Source organism: Pezoporus wallicus, unplaced genomic scaffold (assembly GCF_028554395.1).
Source record: "Pezoporus wallicus isolate ANWC-B61680 ecotype Strahan unplaced genomic scaffold, APGP_CSIRO_Pwel_v1 contig_10815, whole genome shotgun sequence".
Lineage (NCBI taxonomy): Eukaryota > Metazoa > Chordata > Aves > Psittaciformes > Psittacidae > Pezoporus > Pezoporus wallicus.
Window position 1 is genome coordinate 1 of NW_026637162.1, and position 27,668 is coordinate 27,668.

Sequence of the window (27,668 nt, forward strand, 5' to 3'; positions counted from 1 at the left end):
CCATTACCCCATTGCCCCACAGCGCCCCATAGCGCCCCACAGCACCCACCCCTGCCACGGCGCCCTCCCTTCCGCTCATGCTCTGCAGGACGGCGCGGTCCAGCCCCAGCTTGAGGCTGGCCTTGTCGAACATCTCCCGCTCGTAGGAGCTGCGCGTGATGAGCCGGTAAACCTTGACCGCCTTGCACTGCCCGATGCGGTGGCACCGCGCCTGCGCCTATGGGGCAGACCCACAGCGACCCATAGACACACCGCCCCATAGACACACCGCCCCATAGACACACCGCCCCATAGACACCCCATAGGGAGCCAGAGCTCCTGGGGAGGAGCCGGGAAACCTTGACCGCCTTGCACTGCCCCATGCGGTGGCACCGCGCCTGCGCCTATGGGGCAGACCCACAGCGACCCATAGACACACCGCCCCATAGACACACCGCCCCATAGACACCCCATAGGGAGCCAGAGCTCCTGGGGAGGAGCCGGGAAACCTTGACCGCCTTGCACTGCCCCATGCGGTGGCACCGCGCCTGCGCCTATGGGGCAGACCCACAGCGACCCATAGACACACCGCCCCATAGACACACCGCCCCATAGACACCCCGCCCCATAGACACCCCATAGGGAGCCAGAGCTCCTGGGGAGGAGCCGGGAAACCTTGACCGCCTTGCACTGCCCCATGCGGTGGCACCGCGCCTGCGCCTATGGGGCAGACCCACAGCGACCCATAGACACACCGCCCCATAGACACACCGCCCCATAGACACCCCGCCCCATAGACACCCCATAGGGAGCCAGAGCTCCTGGGGAGGAGCCGGGAAACCTTGACCGCCTTGCACTGCCCCATGCGGTGGCACCGCGCCTGCGCCTATGGGGCAGACCCACAGCGACCCATAGACACACCGCCCCATAGACACACCGCCCCATAGACACACCGCCCCATAGACACACCGCCCCATAGACACCCCATAGGGAGCCAGAGCTCCTGGGGAGGAGCCGGGAAACCTTGACCGCCTTGCACTGCCCCATGCGGTGGCACCGCGCCTGCGCCTATGGGGCAGACCCACAGCGACCCATAGACACACCGCCCCATAGACACACCGCCCCATAGACACCCCATAGGGAGCCAGAGCTCCTGGGGAGGAGCCGGGAAACCTTGACCGCCTTGCACTGCCCCATGCGGTGGCACCGCGCCTGCGCCTATGGGGCAGACCCACAGCGACCCATAGACACACCGCCCCATAGACACACCGCCCCATAGACACCCCATAGGGAGCCAGAGCTCCTGGGGAGGAGCCGGGAAACCTTGACCGCCTTGCACTGCCCCATGCGGTGGCACCGCGCCTGCGCCTATGGGGCAGACCCACAGCGACCCATAGACACACCGCCCCATAGACACACCGCCCCATAGACACCCCATAGGGAGCCAGAGCTCCTGGGGAGGAGCCGGGAAACCTTGACCGCCTTGCACTGCCCCATGCGGTGGCACCGCGCCTGCGCCTATGGGGCAGACCCACAGCGACCCATAGACACACCGCCCCATAGACACACCGCCCCATAGACACCCCATAGGGAGCCAGAGCTCCCGGGGAGGAGCCGGGAAACCTTGACCGCCTTGCACTGCCCCATGCGGTGGCACCGCGCCTGCGCCTATGGGGCAGACCCACAGCGACCCATAGACACACCGCCCCATAGACACACCGCCCCATAGACACCCCATAGGGAGCCAGAGCTCCTGGGGAGGAGCCGGGAAACCTTGACCGCCTTGCACTGCCCCATGCGGTGGCACCGCGCCTGCGCCTATGGGGCAGACCCACAGCGACCCATAGACACACCGCCCCATAGACACACCGCCCCATAGACACCCCATAGGGAGCCAGAGCTCCCATAGAGACCCCATTGAGACCCCATGTGAACTCATAGAGACCACATAGGGACCCACAGAGACCCATAGGGACCCACAGATCCCCACAGAGCCCCACAGACCCCCATAGAGCCCCATAGGGCCCTTATAGTGACGCATAGAGCCCCATAGAGCCCCTATAGTGACCCACAGAAACCCATAGGGACCCATAGAGCCCCTAGAGTGACCCATAGAGACACCATAGGGACTCACAGAGCCCTTACAGCGACGCACCGAGACCCATAGAGCCCCATAGAGCCCCTATAGTGACCCACAGAGCCCCATAGTGACGCACAGAGCCCCATAGAGCCCCTATAGTAACCCATAGAGCCCCATAGGGACTCCTAGAGCCCTTATAGCGATGCACAGAGACCCATAGACCCCTATAGTAACTCACAGAGACCCACAGGGACCCATAGCGCCCCATAGAGACTCCATAGAGCCCCATGGAGACCCCATGTGGACTCATAGAGCCCTTACAGTGACGCACAGAGACCCCATAGAGCCCCATAGAGACTCCATAAAGCCCCATAGAGCCCCATGGAGACCCCACAGAGCCCCATGGAGACCCCATAGAGCCCCATAGAGACCCCATAGAGCCCCATAGAGCCTCATAGAGCCCCTATAGTGACCCATAGAGACCCCATGTGGACTCATAGAGCCCTTATAGCGACACACAGAGCCCCATAGTGATGAACAGAGCCCCTATAGTGACTCATAGAGCCCAATAGGCCCCATAGATCCCCATAGAGCCCCTATAGTGACCCACAGAGACCCATAGGGACCCATAGAGCCCCTACAGTGCCCCACTGAGCCCCTATAGTGACCCACAAAGCCCCATAGAGCCCCATAGAGACCCCGTGTGGACTCATAAAGCCCCTATAGTGACGCACAGAGCCCCATAGAGCCCCATAGTGACCCATAGAGCTCCATAGAGCCCCTATAGTGACCCATAGAGCCCCTATAGTGATGCACAGAGCCCCATAGAGCCCCTATAGTGACCCATAGAGCCCCATAGAGCCCCATAGAGCCCCTATAGTGACCCATAGAGCCCCATAGAGCCCCATAGAGCCCCTATAGTGACCCATAGAGCTCCTATAGTGACCCATAGAGACTCATAGAGCCCCACAGAGCCCCTATAGTGACCCACAGAGCCCCCATAGTGATCCATAGAGCCCCATAGCGACCCCATGTGGACTCAGAGTCCTTATAGTGACGCATAGAGACCCCATAGTGACGCACAGAGACCCCATAGAGCCCCATAGAGCCCCTACAGTGACCCATAGAGCCCCTATAGTGACCCATAGAGACTCACAGAGCCCCACAGAGCCCCTATAGTGACCCACAGAGCCCCCATAGAGCCCCATAGTGACGCACAGAGCCCCATAGAGCCTCCATAGAGCCTCCATAGAGCCCCATAGCGACACCCAGAGCCCCATAGAGCCCCATAGAGACTCCAGAGAGCCCCATACAGACCCCATGTGGACTCATAGAGCCCTTATAGCGACGCAGAGAGACCCCATAGAGCCCTATAGTGACCCATAGAGCCCCACAGAGCCCCATAGAGACTCCATAGAGCACCATAGCGACCCCATGTGGACTCATAGAGCCCCATAGTGACGCACAGAGACCCCATAGAGCCCCATAGAGCCCCCATAGAGCCCCATAGAGCCCCATAGCGCCGCCCAGAGCCCCCTAGCGCCCCCCAGATCCCTGCCCCACACCTGGAGGTCGTTCTGGGGGTTCCAGTCCGAGTCGAAGATGATGCAGGTGTCTGCGGCCGTGAGGTTGATGCCCAGCCCCCCGGCGCGTGTGCACAGCAGGAACACGAAGCGCCCCATAGAGCCCCATAGAGCCCCATAGTGACCCATAGAGCCCCTATAGTGACCCATAGAGCCCCATAGTGACGCATAGTGACCCATAGGGACCCATAGAGACCCTATAGTGACGCACAGAGCCCCATAGAGCCCCATAGAGCCCCATAGAGCCCCCTATCGCCCCCCAGATCCCTGCCCCACACCTGGAGGTCGTTCTGGGGGTTCCAGTCCGAGTCGAAGATGATGCAGGTGTCTGCGGCCGTGAGGTTGATGCCCAGCCCCCCGGCGCGCGTGCACAGCAGGAACACGAAGCGCTCCGAGTCGGCGCGGCTGAAGCGGTCGATGGCCGCCTGCCGCAGGTTGCCCCGCACCCGCCCGTCCAGGCGCTCGTACGGGTACCTGGGGGGCACGGGGGGAGGTCATGGGGGGTGGGGATGAGGGAACCAATGGGGGGTGGGGATGAGGGAACCAATGGGGGGATGGGGATGAGGGAACCAATGGGGGGTGGGGATGAGGGAACTCATGGGGGGATGGGGATGAGGGAACTCATGGGGGGTGGGGATGAGGGAACCAATGGGGGGTGGGGATGAGGGAACTCATAGGGGGCTATGGGGGGGTATGGGGCTGATGGAACTCATGGGGGGGCTATGGGGCTGATAGAACCCATAAGGGGCTATGGGAGGGGCTATGGGTCTGATGGAACTCATGGGGGGGGGGCTATGGGTCTGATGGAACTCATGGGGGGCTATGGGGGGTATGGGGCTGATGGAACTCATGGGGGGGCTATGGGGCTGATAGAACCCATAAGGGGCTATGGGAGGGGCTATGGGTCTGATGGAACTCATGGGGGGCTATGGGGGGGTATGGGGCTGATGGAACTCATGGGGGGGCTATGGGGCTGATAGAACCCATAAGGGGCTATGGGAGGGGCTATGGGTCTGATGGAACTCATGGGGGGCTATGGGGGGGTATGGGGCTGATGGAACTCATGGGGGGCTATGGGGGGGCTATGGGAGCTCAATGGGGCTCAATGGAGCATCCAGCACCCATAGGACGTCAATGGACCCCAGTGGACCCCAATGGACCCCAATGCCCCCCAATGGACCCATACGACCCCAATGTCCCCCAAGGTCCCCCAATGTCCCCCAATGTCCCCCAATGGACCCCAATGGACCCCAATGTCCCCCAATGGACCCCAATGTCCCCCAACAGCCCCATAGGACCCCAATGGACCCCAATGGACCCCAACAGCCCCATAGGACCCCAATGTCCCCCAATGGACCCCAATGTCCCCCAATGACCCCAATGTCCCCCAATGACTCCATAGGACCCCAATGGCCCCCAATGGACTCAATGACTCCAATGGCCACCAACAGCCCTCAACAGCCCCCAATGGACCCCAATGGACCTCAGTGGACCTCAACAGCCCCCAATGGACCCCAATGTCCCCCAATGACCCCATAGGACCCCAATGGACCCCAATGTCCCCCAACAGCCCCATAGGACCCCAATGGACCCCAATGTCCCCCAATGTCCCCAATGACCCCAATGTCCCCCAATGACTCCATAGGACCCCAATGGCCCCCAATGGACTCAATGACTCCAATGGCCACCAACAGCCCTCAACAGCCCCCAATGGACCCCAATGTCCCCCAATGACCCCATAGGACCCCAATGTCCCCCAATGTCCCCCAATGACCCCATAGGACCCCAATGGACCCCAATGTCCCCCAACAGCCCCATAGGACCCCAATGGCCCCCAATGGCCCCCAATGTCCCCCAACAGCCCCATAGGACCCCAATGGCCCCCAATGGCCCCCAATGTCCCCCAATGACCCCAATGTCCCCCAATGTCCCCCATGTCCCCCAGTGCAGCCCAATGGAGGCGCGTGGGGCCCACCTCTTGTGGATGAGGTAGTCCTCGAGGATGTCGAGGCAGCGCACCATCTGCGAGAAGAGGAGCACCTTGTGCCCCCCGGCGCGGAGCTTGGGCAGGAGCTTGTCGAGCAGCACCAGCTTCCCCGCCGAGCGCACCATGGCCTGCAGGGGCAGGTCCGGGGGCGCCGCCGTGGGGCAGGAGGCCCGGAACTCAGCCAGGATCTTCTCCTCGGCACCTGCAATGGGGACAGGGGGGTTCTGGGGGGTGAGGGGCATCAAGGAGCTGCTCTATGGGGGTTCTGGGGGGTGAGGGGCATCAAGGAGCTGCTCTATGGGGGTTCTATGGGGTGAGGATGGAGGGACATCAAGCACCTCCTCTATGGGGCTTCTGTGGGGTGAGGATGGAGGGACATCAAGCACCTTCTCTATGGGGGTTCTATGGGGTGAGGGGCATCAAGGAGCTTCTCTATGGGGGTTCTGGGGGGTGAGGATGGAGGGACATCAAGGAGCTTCTCTATGGGGGTTCTATGGGGTGGGGATGGAGGGACATCAAGGAGCTTCTCTATGGGGGTTCTGTGGGGTGAGGATGGAGGGACATCAAGGAGCTTCTCTATGGGGGTTCTGGGGGGTGAGGGGCATCAAGGAGCTTCTCTATGGGGGTTCTGTGGGGTGAGGATGGAGGGACATCAAGGAGCCTCTCTATGGGGGTTCTGTGGGGTGAGGGACATCAAGGAGCCTCTCTATGGGGGTTCTGGGGGGTGAGGGGCATCAAGGAGCTTCTCTATGGGGGTTCTGGGGGGTGAGGGGCATCAAGGAGCCTCTCTATGGGGGTTCTGTGGGGTGAGGGACATCAAGGAGCCTCTCTATGGGGGTTCTGGGGGGTGAGGGGCATCAAGGAGCTTCTCTATGGGGGTTCTGGGGGGTGAGGGGCATCAAGGAGCTACTCTATGGGGGTTCTGGGGGGTGAGGGGCATCAAGGAGCTTCTCTATGGGGGTTCTGGGGGTGAGGGGCATCAAGGAGCTGCTCTATGGGGGTTCTATGGGGTGGGGATGGAGGGACATCAAGCACCTTCTCTATGGGGGTTCTGTGGGGTGAGGGACATCAAGGAGCTTCTCTATGGGGGTTCTGTGGGGTGAGGGGCATCAAGCACCTCCTCTATGGGGGTTCTGTGGGGTGGGGATGGAGAGACCTCAAGGAGCTTCTCTATGGGGGTTCTGTGGGGTGAGGGGCATCAAGGAGCCTCTCTATGGGGGTTCTGTGGGGTGAGGGACCTCAAGGAGCTTCTCTATGGGGGTTCTGTGGGGTGAGGGACATCAAGGAGCCTCTCTATGGGGGTTCTGTGGGGTGAGGGACCTCGAGGAGCTTCTCTATGGGGGTTCTGTGGGGTGAGGGACATCAAGGAGCTTCTCTATGGGGGTTCTATGGGGTGATGGATTCAGAACACAACAGGCTGGGTCTGAAGGACCCCAACCACCTTCTCTATGGGGTTTCCTATGGGGTGATGGATGGAGAACACAACAGGCTGGGTCTGAAGGACCTCAACCACCTTCTCTATGGGGTTTCCTATGGGGTGATGGATGCAGAACACAACAGGCCGGGTCTGAAGGACCCCAACCACCTTCTCTATGGGGTTTCCTATGGGGTGATGGATGCAGAACACAACAGGCCGGGTCTGAAGGACCCCAACCACCTTCTCTATGGGGTTTCCTATGGGGTGATGGATGGAGAACACAACAGGCTGGGTCTGAAGGACCCCAACCACCTTCTCTATGGGTTTCCTATGGGGTGATGGATGGAGAACACAACAGGCCGGGTCTGAAGGACCCCAACCACCTTCTATGGGGTTTCCTATGGGGTGATGGATGCAGAACACAACAGGCCGGGTCTGAAGGACCCCAACCACCTTCTCTATGGGGTTTCCTATGGGGTGATGGATGCAGAACACAACAGGCCGGGTCTGAAGGACCCCAACCACCTTCTCTATGGGGTTTCCTATGGGGTGATGGATGCAGAACACAACAGGCCGGGTCTGAAGGACCCCAACCACCTTCTCTATGGGGTTTCCTATGGGGTGATGGATGCAGAACACAACAGGCCGGGTCTGAAGGACCCCAACCACCTTCTCTATGGGTTTCCTATGGGGCGAGGTGCGGGTCCCTCTCCCCCCAGCCCCCTCGCCGGGGTTACCGTTGATGAGATAGGGGTGGTTGCAGCACTTGCGCAGCTCCATCATGGTGTTGAGCAGGTTGGGCATGTTGGTGTGCCCGGCCCCCTTGGCCAGGAAGGAGAAGTTCTTCTCCAGGATGGCTCGGTAGAAGCGCTTCTGCACGTTGGTGAGCTCCACCTCGATGATGGTCTCCTGCTTCGGGGCCAGGTTCTTCTCCACGTCCTCCTTGAGGCGCCGCAGCATCATGGGCTTCAGGATGGCCTGCAGCTTCTGGACCTATGGGGTGGGGGGGGGGGCAATGGGGGAGGTCAGTGGGGTGGGTGTCGCTGTGGGGGAGGCAGTGGGGTGGGCGTCGCTATGGGGTAGGCAATGGGGTGGGCATCGCTATGGGGAAGGCAAAGGGGAGGGCAATGGGGTGGGCATAGGGATGGAATCGCTATGGGGTAGGCAATGGGGAGGGCATTGCTATGGGGTAGGCAATGGGGAGGGCAATGGGGTGGGCATTGCTATGGGGTAGGCAATGGGGAGGTCAATAGGTGGGCATAGGGATGGAATCGCTATGGGGTAGGCAATGGGGAGGGCAATGGGGTGGGCATTGCTATGGGGTAGGCAATGGGGAGGGCAATGGGGTGGGCATCGCTATGGGGTAGCCAATGGGGTGGGCATCGCTATGGGGAAGGCAATGGGGAGGTCAATGGGAAGGGAATTGCTATGGGGTAGCCAATGGGGAGGTCAATGGGGTGGGGATGGGGATGGAATCACTATGGGGTAGGCAATGGGGAGGTCAATGGGGTGGGCATCGCGATGGGGTAGCCACTGGGGAGGGCAATGGGGTGGGCATCGCAATGGGGTAGGCATTGGGGAGGGCAATAGGGTGGGCACCGCTATGGGGGAGGCAATGGGGAGGGCAATGGGGTGGGCATCGCTATGGGGTAGGCAATGGGGTGGAGATGGGGAGGGAATTGCTATGGGGTAGGCAATGGGGAGGGCAATGGGGTGGGCATTGCTATGGGGTAGCCAATGGGGAGGTCAATGGGGTGGGCATCGCTATGGGGCACCCAGTGGGGAGGGTTGCAGGGAGAGCATCCCTATGTGGTACCCAATGGGTGATGATGCTGATGGATGCAGGGAGAGCATCCCTATGTGGTACCCAACGGGTGATGATGGGGATGGAGGGATGCAGGGAGAGCATCCCCATGTGGTACCCAACGGGTGATGATGCTGAGGGATGCAGGGAGAGCATCCCCATGTGGTACCCAACGGGTGATGATGGGGATGGAGGGATGCAGGGAGAGCATCCCCATGTGGTACCCAACGGGTGATGATGGGGATGGAGGGATGCAGGGAGAGCATCCCCATGTGGTACCCAACGGGTGATGATGGGGATGGAGGGATGCAGGGAGAGCATCCCCATGTGGTACCCAACGGGTGATGATGCTGATGGCCCCTCTCCCCCCGCCCAGGTACCTGCTCCTCGGTCTTGAGGTCCCCAAAATCCTTGAGGAATTCCGCTTCCGATGGGAACTGGGAGGGCTCCAGGAAGTGCAGGAGGCTGAAGAGCTCCTCCACCGTGTTCTGCAGCGGGGTGCCCGTCAGCAGCACCTTGTGCTCCTATGGGGGGGACCCGCCAAAAACCCATTGAACACCAGCAAAAACCATTAAATACCAGCAAAAACCCATTGGACACCAGTAAAAACCATTAAATACCAGCAAAACCCATTAAATACCATCAAAAACCCATTAAATCCCACCAAAACACATTAAATACCAGCAAAAACCCATTGAACACCAGCAAAAATGCATTAAATACCAGCAAAAACCATTAAATACCAGCAAAAAACATTAAATACCAGAAAAACCCATTAAACACCAGCAAAACCCATTAAATACCAGCAAAAAACCATTAAATACCAGCAAAACCCATTAAATACCAAAAAAACACATTAAATACCATCAAAAACCCATTACATCCCATCAAAACCCCTTTATCCCCCCAAATCCCCTTCATTGCCCCCAACTCCCCCTTTATCCCCCCCAAATCCCCTTCATCCCCCCACACCCCCTTTACCCGCCCCAGACCCCCTTTACCCGCCCCAGACCCCCTTTATCCCCCTGAGACCCCCTTTATCCACCCCACACACCCCCTTTATCCCCCCCCACACCCCCTTTTCCCCCCCAGACCCCCTTTACCCCCAAAACCCCCTTTATCCCCCCACACCCCTTTATCCCCCCACACACCCCTTTTCCCCCCCCAGACCCCCTTTACCCCCACACACCCCCTTTATCCCCCCACACCCCTTTATCCCCCCACACACACCCTTTATCCCCCTTCATCCTGCCCCACACCCCCTTTACCCCCCACACACCCCCTTTATTCCCCCAAACCCTCTTTAAGCCCCCCAGACCCCCTTTCTCCCCCCCAAACCCCCTTTATCCCCCCCCAGACCCCCTTTATCCGCCCCCACACCCCCTTTATTCCCCCCCAAACCCCCTTTAAGCCCCCCAGACCCCCTTTCTCCCCCCCAAACCCCCTTTATCCCCCCACACACCCCCTTTATCCCCCCCCACACCCCCTTTCTCCGCCCCAAACCCCCTTTATCCCCCCCCACACCCCCTTTATCCCTCCCCAAACCCCCTTTATCCCTCTTTTCCCCCCCCCAGCCCCCGGGGTGCTCCCCCACCAGGTCCATGTGCTTGAGGCTGTCGAGCAGCTTGCAGTTGCGGTTCTTGAGGCGATGGGCCTCGTCGATGACCACGCAGCGCCACTCGATCTCGCGCAGCTCCGGGCACTCCGACAGGATCATCTCGAACGTCGTGATGAGCGCGTCGAACTTGTAGGCCCCGGGGATCAAACGGCCCTAAAGGGGGGCAATGGGGGGCAATGGGGGGCAATGGGGAGCAATGGGAGTCAATGGGGGTCAATGGGGGTCAATGAGGATCAATGAGGATCAATGGGAGTCAATGGGGGGCAATGGGAGTCAATGGGGGGCAATGGGGGTCAATGGGGTAAAGGGGAGTCAATGGGGGTCAATAGTGGTCAAGGGGAGTCAATGGGAGTCAATGGGGGGCAAAGGGGGTCAATGAGAGTAAATGGGAGTCAATGGGGTCAATGGGGACAATGGGGTCAACAGTGGTCAACAGGAGTCAACAGGAGTCAATGAAAGTGAATGGGAGTCAGTGGGGGGGAATGGAGTCAATGGGAGTCAATGGGGGGCAATGGGGGTCAGTGGGGTCAATGTGGGTCAAGGGGAGTCAATGGGGTCAATGGGAGTCAATGGAGTCAATGGGAGTCAGTGGACTCAATGGGGGGCAATGGGGGTCAAGGAGAGTTGATGGGGTCAATGGGAGTCAATGGGGATCAATGAGGTCAGCTGGAGTCAATGGGGGGCAATGGGAGTCACTGGGAGTCAATGGGGTCAATGGTGGTCAATGGGAGTCAATGGTGGTCAATGGGAGCCAAAGGGAATCAACGCGGTTCAATGGGGTGGAGATACAGAAGCGGGATGACGCCGTGGGGCTGGGACAGGGGTCAGCGACGACGCCGTGGGGCTGGAATAGGGATCGCCGTGGGCCCCCCCGCCAGCCCCATACCCTGCTGTCCTTGCAGTACATCTCGTACTGCTGGATCATCTGGCGCGAGGCGAGGCTGCCGTGGTAGACGATGGTGTTCATCTCGGTCCAGGTGTTGAACTCCCTCTCCCAGTTGGTGATGGTGGAGAGGGGGGCGATGACGAGGAAGGGCCCCCGGATGCCCCCCTTGTAGACCTCCTGCAGGAAGGCGATGGACTGGATCGTCTTGCCCAGGCCCATCTCGTCGGCCAGGATGCAGTTCTGCCTGCAGGGGGGAGGAAGGGGAGACCATGGGACCCATCGTCATCGTCATCGTCATCATCGTCATCACTGGACGTGGTACCCATCGTCATCGTCACCACTGGACGTGGTACCCATCGTCATCGTCGTCATCGTCATCATTGGACTTGGTACCCATCGTCATCGTCATCATTGGACGTGGTACCCATCGTCATCGTCACCATTGGACGTGGTACCCATCGTCATCGTCATCATCGTCATCATTGGACGTCATCATCGTCATCATTGGACGTGGTACCCATCGTCATCGTCACCATTGGACGCGGTACCCATCGTCATCGTCATCATCGTCATCGTCATCATTGGACGTGGTACCCATCGTCATCGTCACCATTGGACGTGGTACCCATCGCCATCGTCACCATTGGATGTGGTACCCATTGTCATCGTCACCATTGGACGTGGTACCCATTGTCATCGTCATCATCGTCGTCATCGTCGCCATTGGACTTGGTACCCATCGTCATCGTCACCATTGGACGTGGTACCCATCGTCATCGTCATCGTCATCATCATCATCATCACCATTGCACGTGGTACTCATCATCATCGTCATCATCACCATTGGAGGTGGTACCCATCGTCATCGTCATCATAACCATTGGAGGTGGTACCCATCATCATCATCATCATCATCCCCATTGGAGGTGATACCCATCATCATCGTCGTCACCATCATCATCATCATCATGATCACCATCATCCCCATTGGAGGTGGTACCCATCATCATCACCATCATGATCACCATCATCCCCATTGGAGATGGTACCCATCACCATCATCATCATCACCATCATCCCCATTGGAGGTGGTACCCATCACCATCACCACCATCATCATCATCGTCACCACCATCCCCATTGGAAATGGCACCCAACATCATCCCCCCCCCCCCATCCCCATGGCCACCCCCCACCTCCACCCCCATGGGGACCCCCCCCCTTACCGGTTGTACCAGTTGAAGAGCAGCCAGTTGACCCCTTCCAGTTGGTACTCCCGCAGTTGGTTGTGGTTCTTGTACTCGTGCCGCAGCTCCAGCTTCTGCCACGACCCGGCCTGGGGGCGGGGCTGCGACGGGGAACAAGGGGGACACGTGACCCCAAGGCCCCATAGACCCCTTCAGACACAGCCCCGTTGACGTACATTGACCCCAAACCCCCTTTAGATGCCACCAAAACCCCGTAAGGATCATCCCCATTGACTTCCATTGACCCCAAACACCGCCGAGACCCATCCCCATTGACTTCCATTGACCCCCAAACCACCAAGACCCCACAGACCCCTTCAGACCCAGCCCCATTGACTTCCATTGACCCCCAAACCACCAAGACCCCACAGACCCCTTCAGACCCAGCCCCATTGACTTCCATTGACCCCCAACACCACCAAGACCCCAAAGACCCCTTCAGACCCAGCCCCAGTGACTTCCATTGACCCCCAACACCACCAAGACCCCACAGACCCCTTCAGACCAAGCCCCATTGACTTCCATCAACCCCAAACCCCCTTTAGACACCACCAAGACCCCATAGACCCCTTCAGACCCATACCCATTGACTTCCATTGACCCCAAACACCACCAAGACCCCACAGACCCCTTCAGACCAAGCCCCATTGACTTCCATTGACCCCAAACACCACCAAGACCCATCCCCATTGACTTCCATTGACCCCCAACACCACCAAGACCCCACAGACCCCTTCAGACCAAGCCCCATTGACTTCCATTGACACCCAAACCACCAAGACCCCACAGACCCCTTCAGACCCATCCCCATTGACTTCCATTGACCCCAAACCCTCTTCAGACCCATCCCCATTGACTTCCATCGACCCCAAACCCTCTTCAGACCCATCCCCATTGACTTCCATTGACCCCAAACCCCCTTCAGACCCATCCCCATTGACTTCCATTGACCCCAAACCCTCTTCAGACCCATCCCCATTGACTTCCATTGACCCCAAACCCTCTTCAGACCAATCCCCATTGACTTCCATGGACCCCAACCCCTCTTCAGACCCATCCCCATTGACTTCCATTGACCCCAAACCCCTTCAGACCCATCCCCATTGACTTCCATTGACCCCAAACCCTTCAGACCCATCCCCATTGACTTCCATTGACCCCAAACCCCCTTCAGACCCATCCCCATTGACTTCCATTGACCCCAAACCCTCTTCAGACCCATCCCCATTGACTTCCATCGACCCCAAAACCCCTTCAGACCCATCCCCATTGACTTCCATCGACCCCAAACCCTCTTCAAACCCATCCCCATTGACTTCCATCGACCCCAAACCCTCTTCAGACCCATCCCCATTGACTTCCATCGACCCCAAACCCCCTTTAGACACCCCCGAGCCCCCCCAGCCCCCTCCGGAAGCACCTTACGAGCCCCACGGGCGCTCCCATGGGCCGCTATGGGGCAGGAATTGACCCCCCCCCCAGCTCACCAAGCGTTTGAGCTCCGGGTTGCGGGCCTGGATGCGCTTGAACTCCCCAATCTTGGCTTCGTCCACGTCCTCCTGCAGCTCCCACGTGCTGTCCTCGTAGGGCAGGGAGCACCACTTGACCAGGTAATAGACCACGGGCTGGAAGGGAAGGGTGCCGTGGGCACGGGCCCCATGGCCCGGGCTCGGGGTCCCTGCCCCACTGGAGCCTCTCGCCCCTCCAGCACCTCCCCGTTGTCCTTGTCCACGCTGTGGGACTCGTCCAGGATGCGGTCGACCTCCACGTAGTCGGGGTTGAAGGGCTCTTCGTCCTGCGGGGACCAGGAGGGGCCACAGTGGGCCATAACGGGCCATACTGGGCCATAAAGGACCACAGTGGACCACAAGGGACCATAATGGCCCACAAAGCACCATTGAAGGACCATAATAGACCATAAAGAACCATTAAAGGACCCCAAAGAACCATATAGAACCATAAGGAACCATGACAAACCATTAAAGGACCCCAAACAACCATATAGGACCATAATAGATCATAAAGGACCATTAAAGGACCCCAAAGGACCATATATGACCATAATAGACCATAAAGAACCATTAAAGGGCCATGAAGGAGCACAATGACCCATAAAGCCCCATTAAAGGACCCCAAAGGACCATATAGGACCCCAAAGCCCCATTAAAGAACCCCAAAGCCCCATTAAAGGACCCCAAAGGCCCAGTCAAGGACCACAAAGCCCCATTAAAGGACCCCAAAGCCCCATTAAAGGACCCCAAAGCCCCACTGAAGGACCCCAAAGCCCCACTAAAAGACCCCAAAGCCTCACTGAAGGACCCCAAAGTCCCACTGAAGGACCCCTAAGCTCCACTGAAGGACCCCAAAGCCCCATTAAAGGACCCCAAAGCCCCACTAAAAGACCCCAAAGCCTCACTGAAGGCCCCCAAAGCCCCACTGAAGGAGCACAATAGCCCCTATAGCCCCTATAGGACCCCATAGGGACCTCCTGGAAGAAGTGCCTCATCTGGCTCATCTTGGTCTTGAAGCGCTTGAGCTTCTGGTGGATCCTCTTGTCCTTCTCCAGCTGGGCAATGGTGGCCCACTCACAGTGCAGGTAAGAGCTGGGGGGCACAGGGCAGGCTAAGAGCAGCGCCCCGATTGGCTGCCGCCACCGCCGCCGCCACCCCATTGGGCACTCACTAGTTCTTGTACTTGACGAAGAACTCCTCCGACTCCACCAGTTGGCCCGAGGGAAGCTATGGGGAAAGGGGGGGCATCAGGGCAAGGCAGGAGAGCTGACCCCAAGCCAGCCCCATTGACCCCAAACCCCCTTTAGATGCCCCCAAGACCCCATGAGCATCATCCCCATTGACTTCCATTGACCCCAAACCCCCTTTAGATGCCACCAAGCCCCCATAAGGATCATCTCCGTTGACTTCCATTGACCCCAAACCCCCTTTAGATGCCACCAAGGCCCCATAGACCTCTTCAGACCCATCCCCATTGACCCCAAACCCCCTTTAGGGCCCCCCTCACCTCTTTCTTGACCACCCTCATGGACAACACCTTGTCCACAATGGCTGCGTCCTCCTCACTGGGGTTCTCCTATAAGAGACACAAGACAAGGCCAAATGGGTGCCCATGGATGACCCAATGGGTGACCATGACCCAATGGGTGCCCCAATGGATGACCATGGATGACCATGCCCCAATGGCTGCCCACAGTTGACCACGACCCAATGGGTGGCCATGGATGACGACGACCCAATGGATGCCCACGGATGACCCAACCAATGACCATGACCCAACGGGAGACCCAACCCAATAGCTACCCATGGATGACGACGACCCAATGGGTGGCCATGGATGACAACGACCCAACGGATGCCCATGGACGACGACGACCCAATGGCTGCCCATGGATGACCCAACCAATGACCATGACCCAACGGGAGACCCAACCCAATGGCTGCCCATGGACGACAACGACCCAATGGGTGGCCATGGATGACAACGACCCAACGGATGCCCATGGATGACGACGACCCAATGGATGCCCATGGATGACGACGACCCAATGGCTGCCCATGGATGACCCAACCAATGACCATGACCCAACGGGAGACCCAACCCAATGGCTGCCCCAATGGATGCCCTCGCTTGACCACGCCCCAACGGGCCCCATCCCTGGAGCTGCCCCCACCACAAAGAACTGCATGGAGGGCAGGGCGTCGCCGTCGGGCTCCGGGGGGGGCGGCGCCGGGGGCTGCTCGGGACGTGTGGGGCCGGTGACGTCGAGCTCCTCGTCCTCCTCGTCGTCGGTGATCTTGATGTCCAGGTCCTCCGTGTACTTCTTGCGCTTCACCTGCCGGTTGGAGCGGCGCTTCTGGGGGGGGAGAGCACAGGGGGGTCAGGGGAGTGGGGATGTGGGGCTGGGATGGACGCGGTTATGGGGCTGGGATGGGTCTAGAGATGGAAACTGAGGTGGTTGTGGGGCTGGAGATGGGGTATGGAGATGGGCATGGGGCTGGAAACGGGTTTAGAGCTGGGGATGGATGTGGTTATGGGGCTGGAGATGGGTTCGGAAGTGGTTATGGACGTGGGTATGGGGCTAGAGACGGGCTCCGGAAATGGTTATGGGGCCGGAGATGGATTCTGGAAATAGTTATGGGGCTGGAGATGGCTCTAGACGTATGGATAAACGTGGTTATGGGGCTGGAGATGGGTTCTGGAGATGGATGTGGGGCTGGAAATGGGTCTAGAGGTGGGGATGGGATTGGGGATGGGGCTGGACATGGGTTCTGGAAATGGTTATGGGGCTGGAAACGGGGTCTGGAGATGGAGATGGATGTGGGGCTGGAGATGGGTTCTGGACGTGGATGTGGGGCTGGAGATGGGGTCTGGAGGTGGATGTGGGGCTGGAGATGGGGTCTGGAGGTGGATGTGGGGCTGGAGATGGGTTCTGGACGTGGATGTGGGGCTGGAGATGGGTTCTGGACGTGGATGTGGGGCTGGAGATGGGGTCTGGAGGTGGATGTGGGGCTGGAGATGGGGTCTGGACGTGGATGTGGGGCTGGAGATGGGTTCTGGACGTGGATGTGGGGCTGGAGATGGGTTCTGGACATGGATGTGGGGCTGGAGATGGGTTCTGGACGTGGATGTGGGGCTGGAGATGGGTTCTGGACATGGATGTGGGGCTGGAGATGGGTTCTGGAGGTGGATGTGGGGCTGGAGATGGGTTCTGGAGATGGATGTGGGGCTGGAGATGGGGGCTGGAGGTGGATGTGGGGCTGGAGATGGGGTCTGGAGGTGGATGCGGGGCTGGAGATGGGTCCAGGCTGCATGGATGGCCCCATAGGTGCCTATGGGGGTGCCGGTGGTGCCGCTGCCCCACACCTGGACACTGGGCTCCTCCTCCTGGCGCGGGGAGGGCGCGGGCAGGACCTCGGCGTCGGAGGTGTCCGAGGATGCGTTCCGCTTCCGCTTCTTCCCCACCACCGGCGTGATGGTGCTGAGGGGACAACGGGGACACAGCGGGGTCAGGGGGGCTATGGGGCACAATGGGGGGCAAGGGGGACACAAGGGGGGCAATGGGGACACAACGGGGTCAGGGGGGCCTATGGGGCACAATGGGGGGGCAACGGGGACACAAGGGGGGCAATGACCTCAATGAAGCTCAATGGGGACACAATGGGGTCAATGGGCACACAATGGGGTCAATGACCTCAAGGGAGCTCAATGGCCTCAATGGAGCTCAATGGGCACACAATGGGGTCAACGGCCTCAATGGGGTCAATGGGCACACAATGGGGTCAACAGCCTCAATAGAGCTCAATGGGGTCAATAGGCACACAATGGGATCGACCTCAATGGAGCTCAATGGGCACACAATGGGGTCAATGGGCACACAATGGGGTCAACGGCCTCAATGGAGCTCTATGGGGTCAACGGGCACACAAGGGACTCAATGGAGCTCAATGGGGTCAACGGGCACACAAGGGACTCAGTGGAGCTCAATGGGGTCAACGGGCACACAAGGGACTCAATGGAGCTCAATGGGGTCAATGGGCACACAATGGGGTCAACGACCTCAATGGAGCTCAATGGGCACACAATGGGGTCAACGGCCTCAATGGAACTCTATGGGGTCAACGGGCACACAAGGGACTCAGTGGAGCTCAATGGGGTCAACGGGCACACAAGGGACTCAGTGGAGCTCAATCGGGTCAACGGGCACACAAGGGACTCAGTGGAGCTCAATCGGGTCAACGAGCACACAAGGGACTCAATGGAGCTCAATGGGGTCAACGGGCACACAAGGGACTCAATGGAACTCAACGGGCTCAACGGGCACCCAATGGAGCTCAACACCTCCAAGAGAGCCCTACGCCCTCAACGCCCCCCAACTCACCCAACACCCCCCCGCCATCCCTCACCTGGGTTTGCTCCTGCCTTTACTCCTGGCCCCGCTTTGCCCTTTGCCCTTCCTGCTCCTCTCGTCCTTGGCGCCGCCGGCGGCGCGGTCCCCTTTGCGGCGCCGCTTGCGCTCGGCGTCGTCGTCGGGCCGCACGTGGGGCAGCTCGTCCTCGTTGAGCACGCGGGGGATGTTCTGCTCGCCGCGGGCCCGGGCGCGGGCGATGGCCTCGGCCACGATGCGGTTGGCTTTCTCCTGCTTCTTCTGGTGCTCCAGCTTGCGGCTCTCCTCGGTGGCGCCGCGCGGCGCCGCGGCGCTGCCGCCGCCCGGGGGGCAGGAGAGCTCCGGGGTGCTCAGCACCTTCACCACGGAGAGGCCGGAGGAGGCGCCCGGGGAGGCGGTGGTCTGGAAGGGAAAGGGAGGCAACGGGGTCATGGTTGATGCGGTCGGGGTTGAGTCAATGGGGGCGTGGCTGAGTCAATGGGGCTAGGGTTGACTCAATAGGGGTGTGGTTGAGTCAATGGGGCTAGGGTTGAGTCAATGGGGGCGTGGTTGAGTCAATGGGGGCATGGTTGAGTCAATGGGGGCATGGTTGAGTCAATGGGGGCATGGTTGACTCAATGGGGGCATGGTTGACTCAATGGGGGCATGGCTGACTCAACAAGAACATGGTTGAGTGAATGGGGGCATGGTTGTGTCAATGGGGGCATGGTTGTGTCAATGGGGGCATGGTTGAGTCAACAAAGCTAGAGTAGAGTCAAGGGGGTCATGGTTAAGTCAATGGGGGCATGGTTGAGTCAATGGGGTCACGGTTGACTCAATGGGACTAGGGTTGACTCAATGGGGGCATGGTTGAGTCAATGGGGGGCATGATTGAATCAATGTTGTTATGGTTAATTAAACAGAAGCATGACTGATCAATGGGGCTAGGGTTGAGTCAATAAGGCTAGGACTGAGTCAATAGGAGTATGGTTGAGGCAATGGGGGCACGGTTGAGTCAATGGGGTCATGGTTGAGTCAATGGGGTCGTGGTTGAACCCAATGGAACCAACACAAGTCCTAAAACCAACCCCAACGGGACCAAAACTGGCCCCAATGGGACCAAGAGCGGACCCTAAATGACCAAAACTCAACCCAACAGAACCAACACGAGGCCTGAAACCAACCCCAACGGGACCAAAACTGGCCCCAATGGGACCAAGAGCGGACCCCAAATGACCAAAACTCAACCCAACAGAACCAACACGAGGCCTGAAACCAACCCCAACTCCAACGCTGGGCCCCAAACCCCCCGAACTCGACCCAACCCCGTGCCCACCTGCGGCTGCAGCACCACCTTGAGGGGCACCGTCACCCTCTGCCCGCCGCCGGCCACCACCTGCGGCACCGAGGACACGGTGACGGGCGCCCCTTGCCCGCCGGGGGGCGCCGCCTGCAGCACCTGGATCTTCTGTGGGGCTCCCCCTTGGTGGGCGCCGGCGGGGTGCTGCACCTGGAGCTGGATGGTGACCACCTTGGTGGTGGTGGCGGCGGCGGTTGGGGGGCCGGGGGCCCCCTTGGCCGGCCCCACGGCGCTCACTTGGCTGCCCTGCAGGACCAGTTTGCCGGGCAGGGTGCCCAGCACCACGTGGCGGTGGCCGGCGGGCACCGCGGCGCCGGGGGGCTGCTGGAGGACCAGGGTGATGCGCTTGGATTCAGCCTATGGGGCGGAGGGGGGGGAGAAAGGGGGGGGAAGGGAAAGTTATGGGGGGGGTCGCATTGGGGACCCCGTAAGGCAACCATGGGGAACCGGCCTATAGGGGTTCTTGAGCTTGGAGACCCCATAACCCAACCCTATAGGGGTTCTTGAGCTTGGAGACCCCATAACCCAACCCTATAGGGGTTCTTGAGCTTGGAGACCCCATAACCCAACCCCATAGGGGTTCTTGAGCTTGGAGACCCCATAACCCAACCCTATAGGGGCTCTTGAGCTTGGAGACCCCATAACCCAACCCCATAGGGGTTCTTGAGCTTGGAGACCCCATAACCCAACCCTATAGGGGTTCTTGAGCTTGGAGACCCCATAACCCAACCCTATAGGGGTTCTTGAGCTTGGAGACCCCATAACCCAACCCTATAGGGGTTCTTGAGCTTGGAGACCCCATAACCCAACCCAATAGGGGTTCTTGAGCTTGGAGACCCCATAACCCAACCCTATAGGGGCTCTTGAGCTTGGAGACCCCATAACCCAACCCCATAGGGGTTCTTGAGCTTGGAGAACCCATAACCCAACCCTATAGGGGTTCTTGAGCTTGGAGACCCCACAACCCAATCCTATGGGGGTTCTTGAGCTTGGAGACCCCATAACCCAATCCTATGGGGGTTCTTGAGCTTGGAGACCCCATAACCCAACCCTATAGGGGTTCTTGAGCTTGGAGACCCCATAACCCAACCCTATAGGGGTTCCTGAGCTTGGAGACCCCATAACCCGGCCCTATAGGGGTTCTTGAGCTTGGAGACCCCATAACCCATCCCTAGAGGAGTTCTTGAGCTTGGAGACCCCATAACCCATCATTGGGTACCCCATAACCCAACCCTATGCATGCTCTTCACTTTGGGAGCCCCATAACCCAACCATGGAGACCTCATAACCCAACCCTACGGATGCTCTTCACCTTGGAGACCCCATAACCCATCATTGGGCACCCCATAACACAACCCTATGGATACTCTTCACCTTAGGAACCCCATAACCCATCATTGGGCACCCCATAACACAACCCTATGGATACTCTTCACCTTGGAGACCCCATAACCCATCATTGGGCACCCCATAACACAACCCTATGGATGCTCTTCACCTTGGGAACCCCATAACCCATCATTGGGCACCCCATAACACAACCCTATGGATGCTCTTCACCTTGGAGACCCCATAACCCAATATCAAGACCCCATAACCCATCACTGGGGACCCCATAACCCATCCCTATAGACCCCACATCGCCCCCCACCCCCCACGATAGTACCCCTCACCTGATTGGCCGCTGGCGCCGCTGTGGCTCCTCCCCCTTTGCCGCCGCTCACCCCGGCCTTGACGGGCTGCAGCACCAATTGCTTGACGGGCCGGGCGGCCTGGACCAATCGGTGCACGGCGGTGGGAGGCGTGGCCACCGAGGCCCCGCCCCCGGGCCCCGCCCCCACCACGGAGACCCCGGCTCTCAATGGGGCAGCCCCAGCCAGGACCTTGGCCAGGGTCACCTTGGCACCGCCATTGGTGGAGGAAGGGGCGGGGCTTGTGACGTCAGGGGCGGGGCCGGTGACGTCGGCGGCCACGTGGGGCTTCAGGAGGAGGAGCTTAGGGGGGTTGGGGCAAGATGGCGGCGGAGGGGGCGGGGCCGCCCCCGTGGCGCCCATGAAGGGGTTGAGCTGCCCAATCAGCTCCTGCTCCGGCGGGTCGGGGGGCGGAGCTAAGGGGTCCTCGTTGGGTTGGCCAATGGGAGGAGGGGGCGTGGTCAGGGCGTCGTCCGCCATTGGCTGGGGAGGGGGCGGCGGGGCGGGGCCGAAGGCGTCGTCGGCCAATGGGTCGAGGGCGAAGAGGTTGGGGTCGTCGAAGAGGTCCATGATGGGGTCGGCCATGTTGGAGGCGGCGGCCAATGGGAGAGCAGGGGCGGGGCTTGAGGCTGCGGAGAGAGAGGGGATTGGTCAGAGAGGGGCGGGAAGGAGCCAATGGGGGGCAAGCGGGGGGGGGCAATGGGGGGACCGGTAATGCGGTAACGGGGGGCAACGGGAGCCCGGTTATGGGGCAGTGGGGTCACCAGGAGCCCAGTTATGGGGCAGTGGGGTCACCGGGAGCCCAGTTATGGGGCAGTGGGGTCACCGGGAGCCCAGTTATGGGGCAATGGGGTCACCGGGAGCCCAGTTATGGGGCAGTGGGGTCACCGGGAGCCCAGTTATGGGGCAGTGGGGTCACCGGGAGCCCAGTTATGGGGCAGTGGGGTCACCGGGAGCCCAGTTATGGGGCAGTGGGGTCACCGGGAGCCCAGTTATGGGGCAGTGGGGTCACCGGGAGCCCAGTTATGGGGCAATGGGGTCACCGGGAGCCCAGTTATGGGGCAATGGGGTCACCGGGAGCCCAGTTTGGGGCAGTGGGGTCACCGGGAGCCCGGTTATGGGGCAGTCAGGGGTCACCTGGAGCCCAGTTATGGGGCAGTGGGGTCACCGGGAGCCCAGTTATGGGGCAATGGGGTCACCGGGAGCCCAGTTATGGGGCAGTGGGGTCACCGGGAGCCCGGTTATGGGGCAGTGGGGTCACCGGGAGCCCGGTTATGGGGCAATCAGGGGTCACCGGGAGCCCAGTTATGGGGCAATGGGGTCACCGGGAGCCCAGTTATGGGGCAATGGGGTCACCGGGAGCCCAGTTATGGGGCAACAGGGGGCAATGAGAGCCCAGTTATGGGCAATAGGGTCAGTGGGAACCTAGTTATGGGGCAATGGGACCCCATTAACAGCGAATGGGGCTCCCAGTAACAGGCTACTGGGGGTACTGGGGGCCCCATTAAGGGATTACAGGGGTCAATAGGACCCCATTAAAGAGCTACTGGAACCCCCATTAAGTGGGTACTGGGGTTAATGGGACCCTATTAACGGGGTACTGGGGCTAATGGGACCCCCATTAAGGGGACACTGGGGCTAATGGAACCCCGTTAGTAGTTAATGGGACCCCATTAATGGAGCACTGGGGCCAATGGGACCCCCTTAAGGGGGCACTGGGGTTATGGGGACCCCATTACAGGGGCACTGTTGTTAATGGGGTTCCCATTATCGGGGTACTGGGTCTAATGGGACCCCATTAACGGAGCACTGGGGTTACTGGGCCCCCGATTAGAAGCTAATGGGCCCCCTATTAATAGAATACTGGGACGCCCATTAATGAGGCACTGGGGTTTATGAGACCCCATTACAAGTTAATGGGCCCCCTATTAATAATGGGGTACTGGGATCAATGGGACCCCCATTAGGAGTTAATGGGCCCCCTACTAATAGGGTACTGGGGCCCCCATTAATGTGGTAATGGGGTTAATGGGACCCCATTAATGGGGCACTGTTGTTGATGGGGTTCCCCTTAGGAATTAATGGGACCCCTATTAATAAGGTACTGGGACCCCCATTAATGAGTACTGGGGTTAATGGGACCCTATTAATGGGGCACTAGGGTTAACGGGACCCCAATGGGAGGTAATGGGACCCACATTAATGGGGCACTGGGGTTAATGGGACCCCATTAAAGGGGCACTGGGGCTAATGGGACCCTATTAATAGGATATTGGGGCTAATGAAACCCCCAATAGTAATGGGACCCCATTAATGCATCACTGGGGTTAATGGGACCCCAATGGGAGTTAATGGGACCCACATTAATGGGGTACTGGGGTCAATGGGACCCCCACCAATGGGACCCCATTAGGAGTTAATGGGACCCCATTAATGAAGCACTGGGGTTACTGGGACCCCATTAGTAGTTAATGGCACCCCATTAATGGAGTACTGGTTTCAATGGGACTCCATTAGTAGTTAATGGCACCCTATTAATGGGGTACTGGTTTCAATGGGACCCCATCAGTAGTTAATGGGACCCCATTAATGAATCACTGTGGTTACTGGGACCACAGTAGGAGTCAATGGGCCCCCATTAATGAAGCACTGGGGTTACTGGGACCCCATAAGTAATTAATGGCACCCCATTAATGAAACACTGGGGTTATTAGGACCCCATTAGTAGTTAATGGCACCCCATTAACGAAACACTGAGGTTATTAGGACCCCATTAGGAGTTAAGGGCACCCCATTAATGAAACACTGGGGTTATTAGGACCCCATTAGGAGTTAAAGGGACCCCATTAGGAATCAATGGGCCCCCATTAATGAAGCACTGGGGTTAATGGCACCCCATTAGTAGTTAATGGGACCCCATTAAGAGTCAAGAGGACCCCATTAATGAAGCACTGGGGTTAATGCCACCCCATTAGTAGTTAATGGGACCCGATTAGGAGTCAATGGGCCCCCATTAATGAAGCACTGGGGTTACTGGGACCCCCATTAGAAGGGGCACTGGTTTCAATGGGACCCCAATAGGAATTAATAACACCCCATTAATGAAGCACTGGGGTTAATGAGACCCCAATAGGAGTTAATGGAACCCCCATTAATGAAGCACTGGGGTTACTGGGACCCCAATAAGAGTCAATGGCACCCCATTAATGAAGCACTGGGGTTAGGAGTCAATGGGACCCCAATAAGAGTCAATGGCACCCCATTAATGAAGCACTGGGGTTACTGGGACCCCAATAGGAGTCAATGGCACCCCATTAATGAAGCACTGGGGTTACTGGGACCCCAATAGGAGTCAATGGGACCCCCATTAATGAAGCACTGGGGTTACTGGGACCCCAATAGGAGTCAATGGGACCCCATTAATGAAGCACTGGGGTTAATGGGACCCCAATAGGAGTTAATGGCCCCGTGTCATTAACGGGGTTCCCATTACCGGGGTACCCCCCTCCCCTCCCCCCTCAGACCGTACCACCCTTTACCTCATTTGGGGGGGGGGGGAGGGGAAAAGCGGCCTACCCCCCCCCCCCCCCCCCAAAAACCCCCCCCCCCCCCCCCCCCCCCCAAAACCCCCCCCCCCACCCCCCCCCCCCCCCCCCACCCCCCCGCCCCCGCCCCCCCCCCCCCCCCTTATTTCCTCTTTGGCTTCCTCCTCCTCGATGGACGCGGCCTCACCCCCTGCGCGCCGCGGACAAGGCCCTGAACGCACCCCCCCCCCCCCCGTCCCCTCCCGTGATGGACGCGTCGAAACCCCGCCTCCCGCCTCCCATTGGCTCACCCGGCCGCCCGTCAAGCGCTGATTGGTGGAGGCATCGCGGGACGGCGGAAGTTCCGCCTTAAAGGGGGGGGGAGGAGGAGGAGGGGGAAGCCCGGGCGCCATCTTGGCGAGGGGGCCTTCCCCCCCCACACCCCCCCCACATCGGTTTCAAGACCGACCCAAAATCGCCTTTTTTACACCCAAAATCGCAGCCTTCACACACTAAATCGCCTCGGTTAGAACCAAAATGCACCCGGAAGCGGTTATGGGGGGGGAAGTGTGGAATGAACGATCCCCACACACACACACACAATCGGTGTGGAGCTGAGGTAAAAAGGGCGGAAAAGAGCGAAATTAGGGCAAAAAAGAGAGGAATTGGGGGGGGTTCTGTGGAAAATGAGCGGTTTGCGGGGGGTTGGGGCAAAAAGAGGCCGAAATGACCCCAAAAAGAGGCCGAAACGCCCCAAAACCCCTTTTGGTGGGTGAAAAGGAGATTAAAGTTCACGATTTGTGGGGGTTTTGTGGTAAAATATGCTCAAAAATGAGGTTTCAGGCACAAAATGGGGTTTAAAGCCCCAAAATGGCACCAAAATTACCACAAAAATGGACTTTCTTCATCAAAAGGCCCCCAAAATGGACTTTTTTCCACCAAAATCCTCACAAAAATGGACTTCTTTCATCAAAGGCCCTCAAAATGGACTTTTTTCCACCAAAATGCTCACAAAAATGGACTTTTTTTCATCAAAATCACCACAGAAATGGACTTTTTTCCACCAAAATCCTCACAAAAATGGACTTTTTTCATCAAAATCACCACAGAAATGGACTTTTTCCCACCAAAATGCTCACAGAAATGGACTTTTTTCATCAAAATCACCCCCAAAATGGACTTTTTTCTACCAAAATCCTCACAAAACCAGACTTTTTTAATCAAAATCACCCCCAAAAATGGACTTTTTTCCATCAAAGCCCCCAAAATGGATTTTTTTCATCAAAATCACCCCCAAAATGGACTTTTTTCCACCAAAATCCTCACAAAAATGGACTTTTTTCATCAAAATCACCCCCAAATTGGACTTTTTTCCACCAAAATCCTCACAAAAACATACTTTTTCCATCAAGATCACCCCCAAAATGGACTTTTTTCCACCAAAATCATCACAAAAATGGACTTTTTCCATCAAAAGCCCCCCCAAAGTGAACTTTTTTCATCAAAAGCACCCCAAAATAGACTTTTTTCATTAAAAGCCCCCCAAAATGGACTTTTTTTCATCAAAATCACCACAGAAATGGACTTTTTTCATCGAAAGCCCCCAAAATGGACTTTTTTTTATCAAAATCCCTCCCCAAAATGGACTGTTTTCCACCAAAACCCTCCTCAAAACGGAGTTTTTAATGGGGGAAGGGGGGGAAAGTTCCGGAATTCGCCATTTTTTGAGGGAATTTGGGTGGAAAAAGGCCTCAAAAGCATGCATTTCTGCCCAAAAAACGCCTGCAAACGGCACCCAAATCCCCCAAAATGGTCTTTTTTGTGAGCAAAATGACTGAAAACGCCTTTTTTAACCTGTTTTGGGGGAAATTGGGGGCAAAATTGAGGGGGAAAGCCCGGAAAAAGAGGGTTTGAAAGGAGGAAATGGCCCCAAAATTGCCCATTTTGGGGGGATTAAAGGTGGAAAATTCCTTACTCGTCCCCAAAAATGACAGATTTGGTCAAAATTCTCCCCCAAACCCCTAAAAAATGCCATTTTCAAGCATAAAAATGGCTCAAACCAGCCCCAACCATGCCAAAATTCAAATTTTGGGTCAAATTTGGGCAGAAAACCTCACAATTTGGATGGAAATTTGGGTCCAAATCATTGGAATTGCTGAAATTGAGGAAAACGGGCTCAAAAAGTCCCCAAATTCCCCCTTTTGGGGGGTGAAAGGGTGGGGAAAGCATTGAAAATGCGGAATTTGGATGGAATTTGGGGCAGGATTTGGTTAAATTCGGGAGGAAATGAAGCAGAATTCACTAAAACTCACCAAATCCACCTCCAAATTCATGCCATTCCCTCAAATTTCACTCCAAAATGCGGGGAATTTACGCGAAAATTCAGCAAACTGTCCCAAAGCACCAAAAATTTCACTTAAAATTCACCAAATTCCCTTCAAAGTCACCAAATTTGACCCAAAATTCATCAAATACCCTGAAAATTCAGCAAATAACACTGTAAAGAATCCTCAGTTTCATTAAAATTTCCTTAAATTTTCATTAAAATTGCCTTAAATTCACTACAAATTCAGCAAATTCACTCTAAAATTCATGCAATTCACTACAAAATTCA

The 27,668-nt window shown here is 57.9% G+C and overlaps 1 protein-coding gene across 1 annotated transcript; it reads right to left on the bottom strand.

Moving 5' to 3' along the window:
- Positions 1 to 49: 49 nt before the first annotated feature.
- LOC130596281 (chromodomain-helicase-DNA-binding protein 8-like) lies at positions 50 to 22,147 on the bottom strand (the record flags this gene model as incomplete). Its single annotated transcript, XM_057403735.1, has 18 exons — positions 21,513 to 22,147; positions 19,816 to 20,196; positions 18,520 to 18,902; positions 17,480 to 17,594; positions 16,287 to 16,469; positions 15,620 to 15,688; positions 15,284 to 15,339; positions 15,087 to 15,204; positions 14,313 to 14,396; positions 14,089 to 14,226; positions 12,581 to 12,702; positions 11,355 to 11,598; positions 10,445 to 10,621; positions 9,231 to 9,374; positions 7,784 to 8,039; positions 5,618 to 5,831; positions 3,921 to 4,116; positions 50 to 217 (listed from the first exon to the last, which is right to left on the bottom strand). Coding segments are annotated over exons 1-18 (3,651 nt in total), but the record flags the coding sequence as incomplete, so codon positions are not given.
- Positions 22,148 to 27,668: the final 5,521 nt, after the last annotated feature.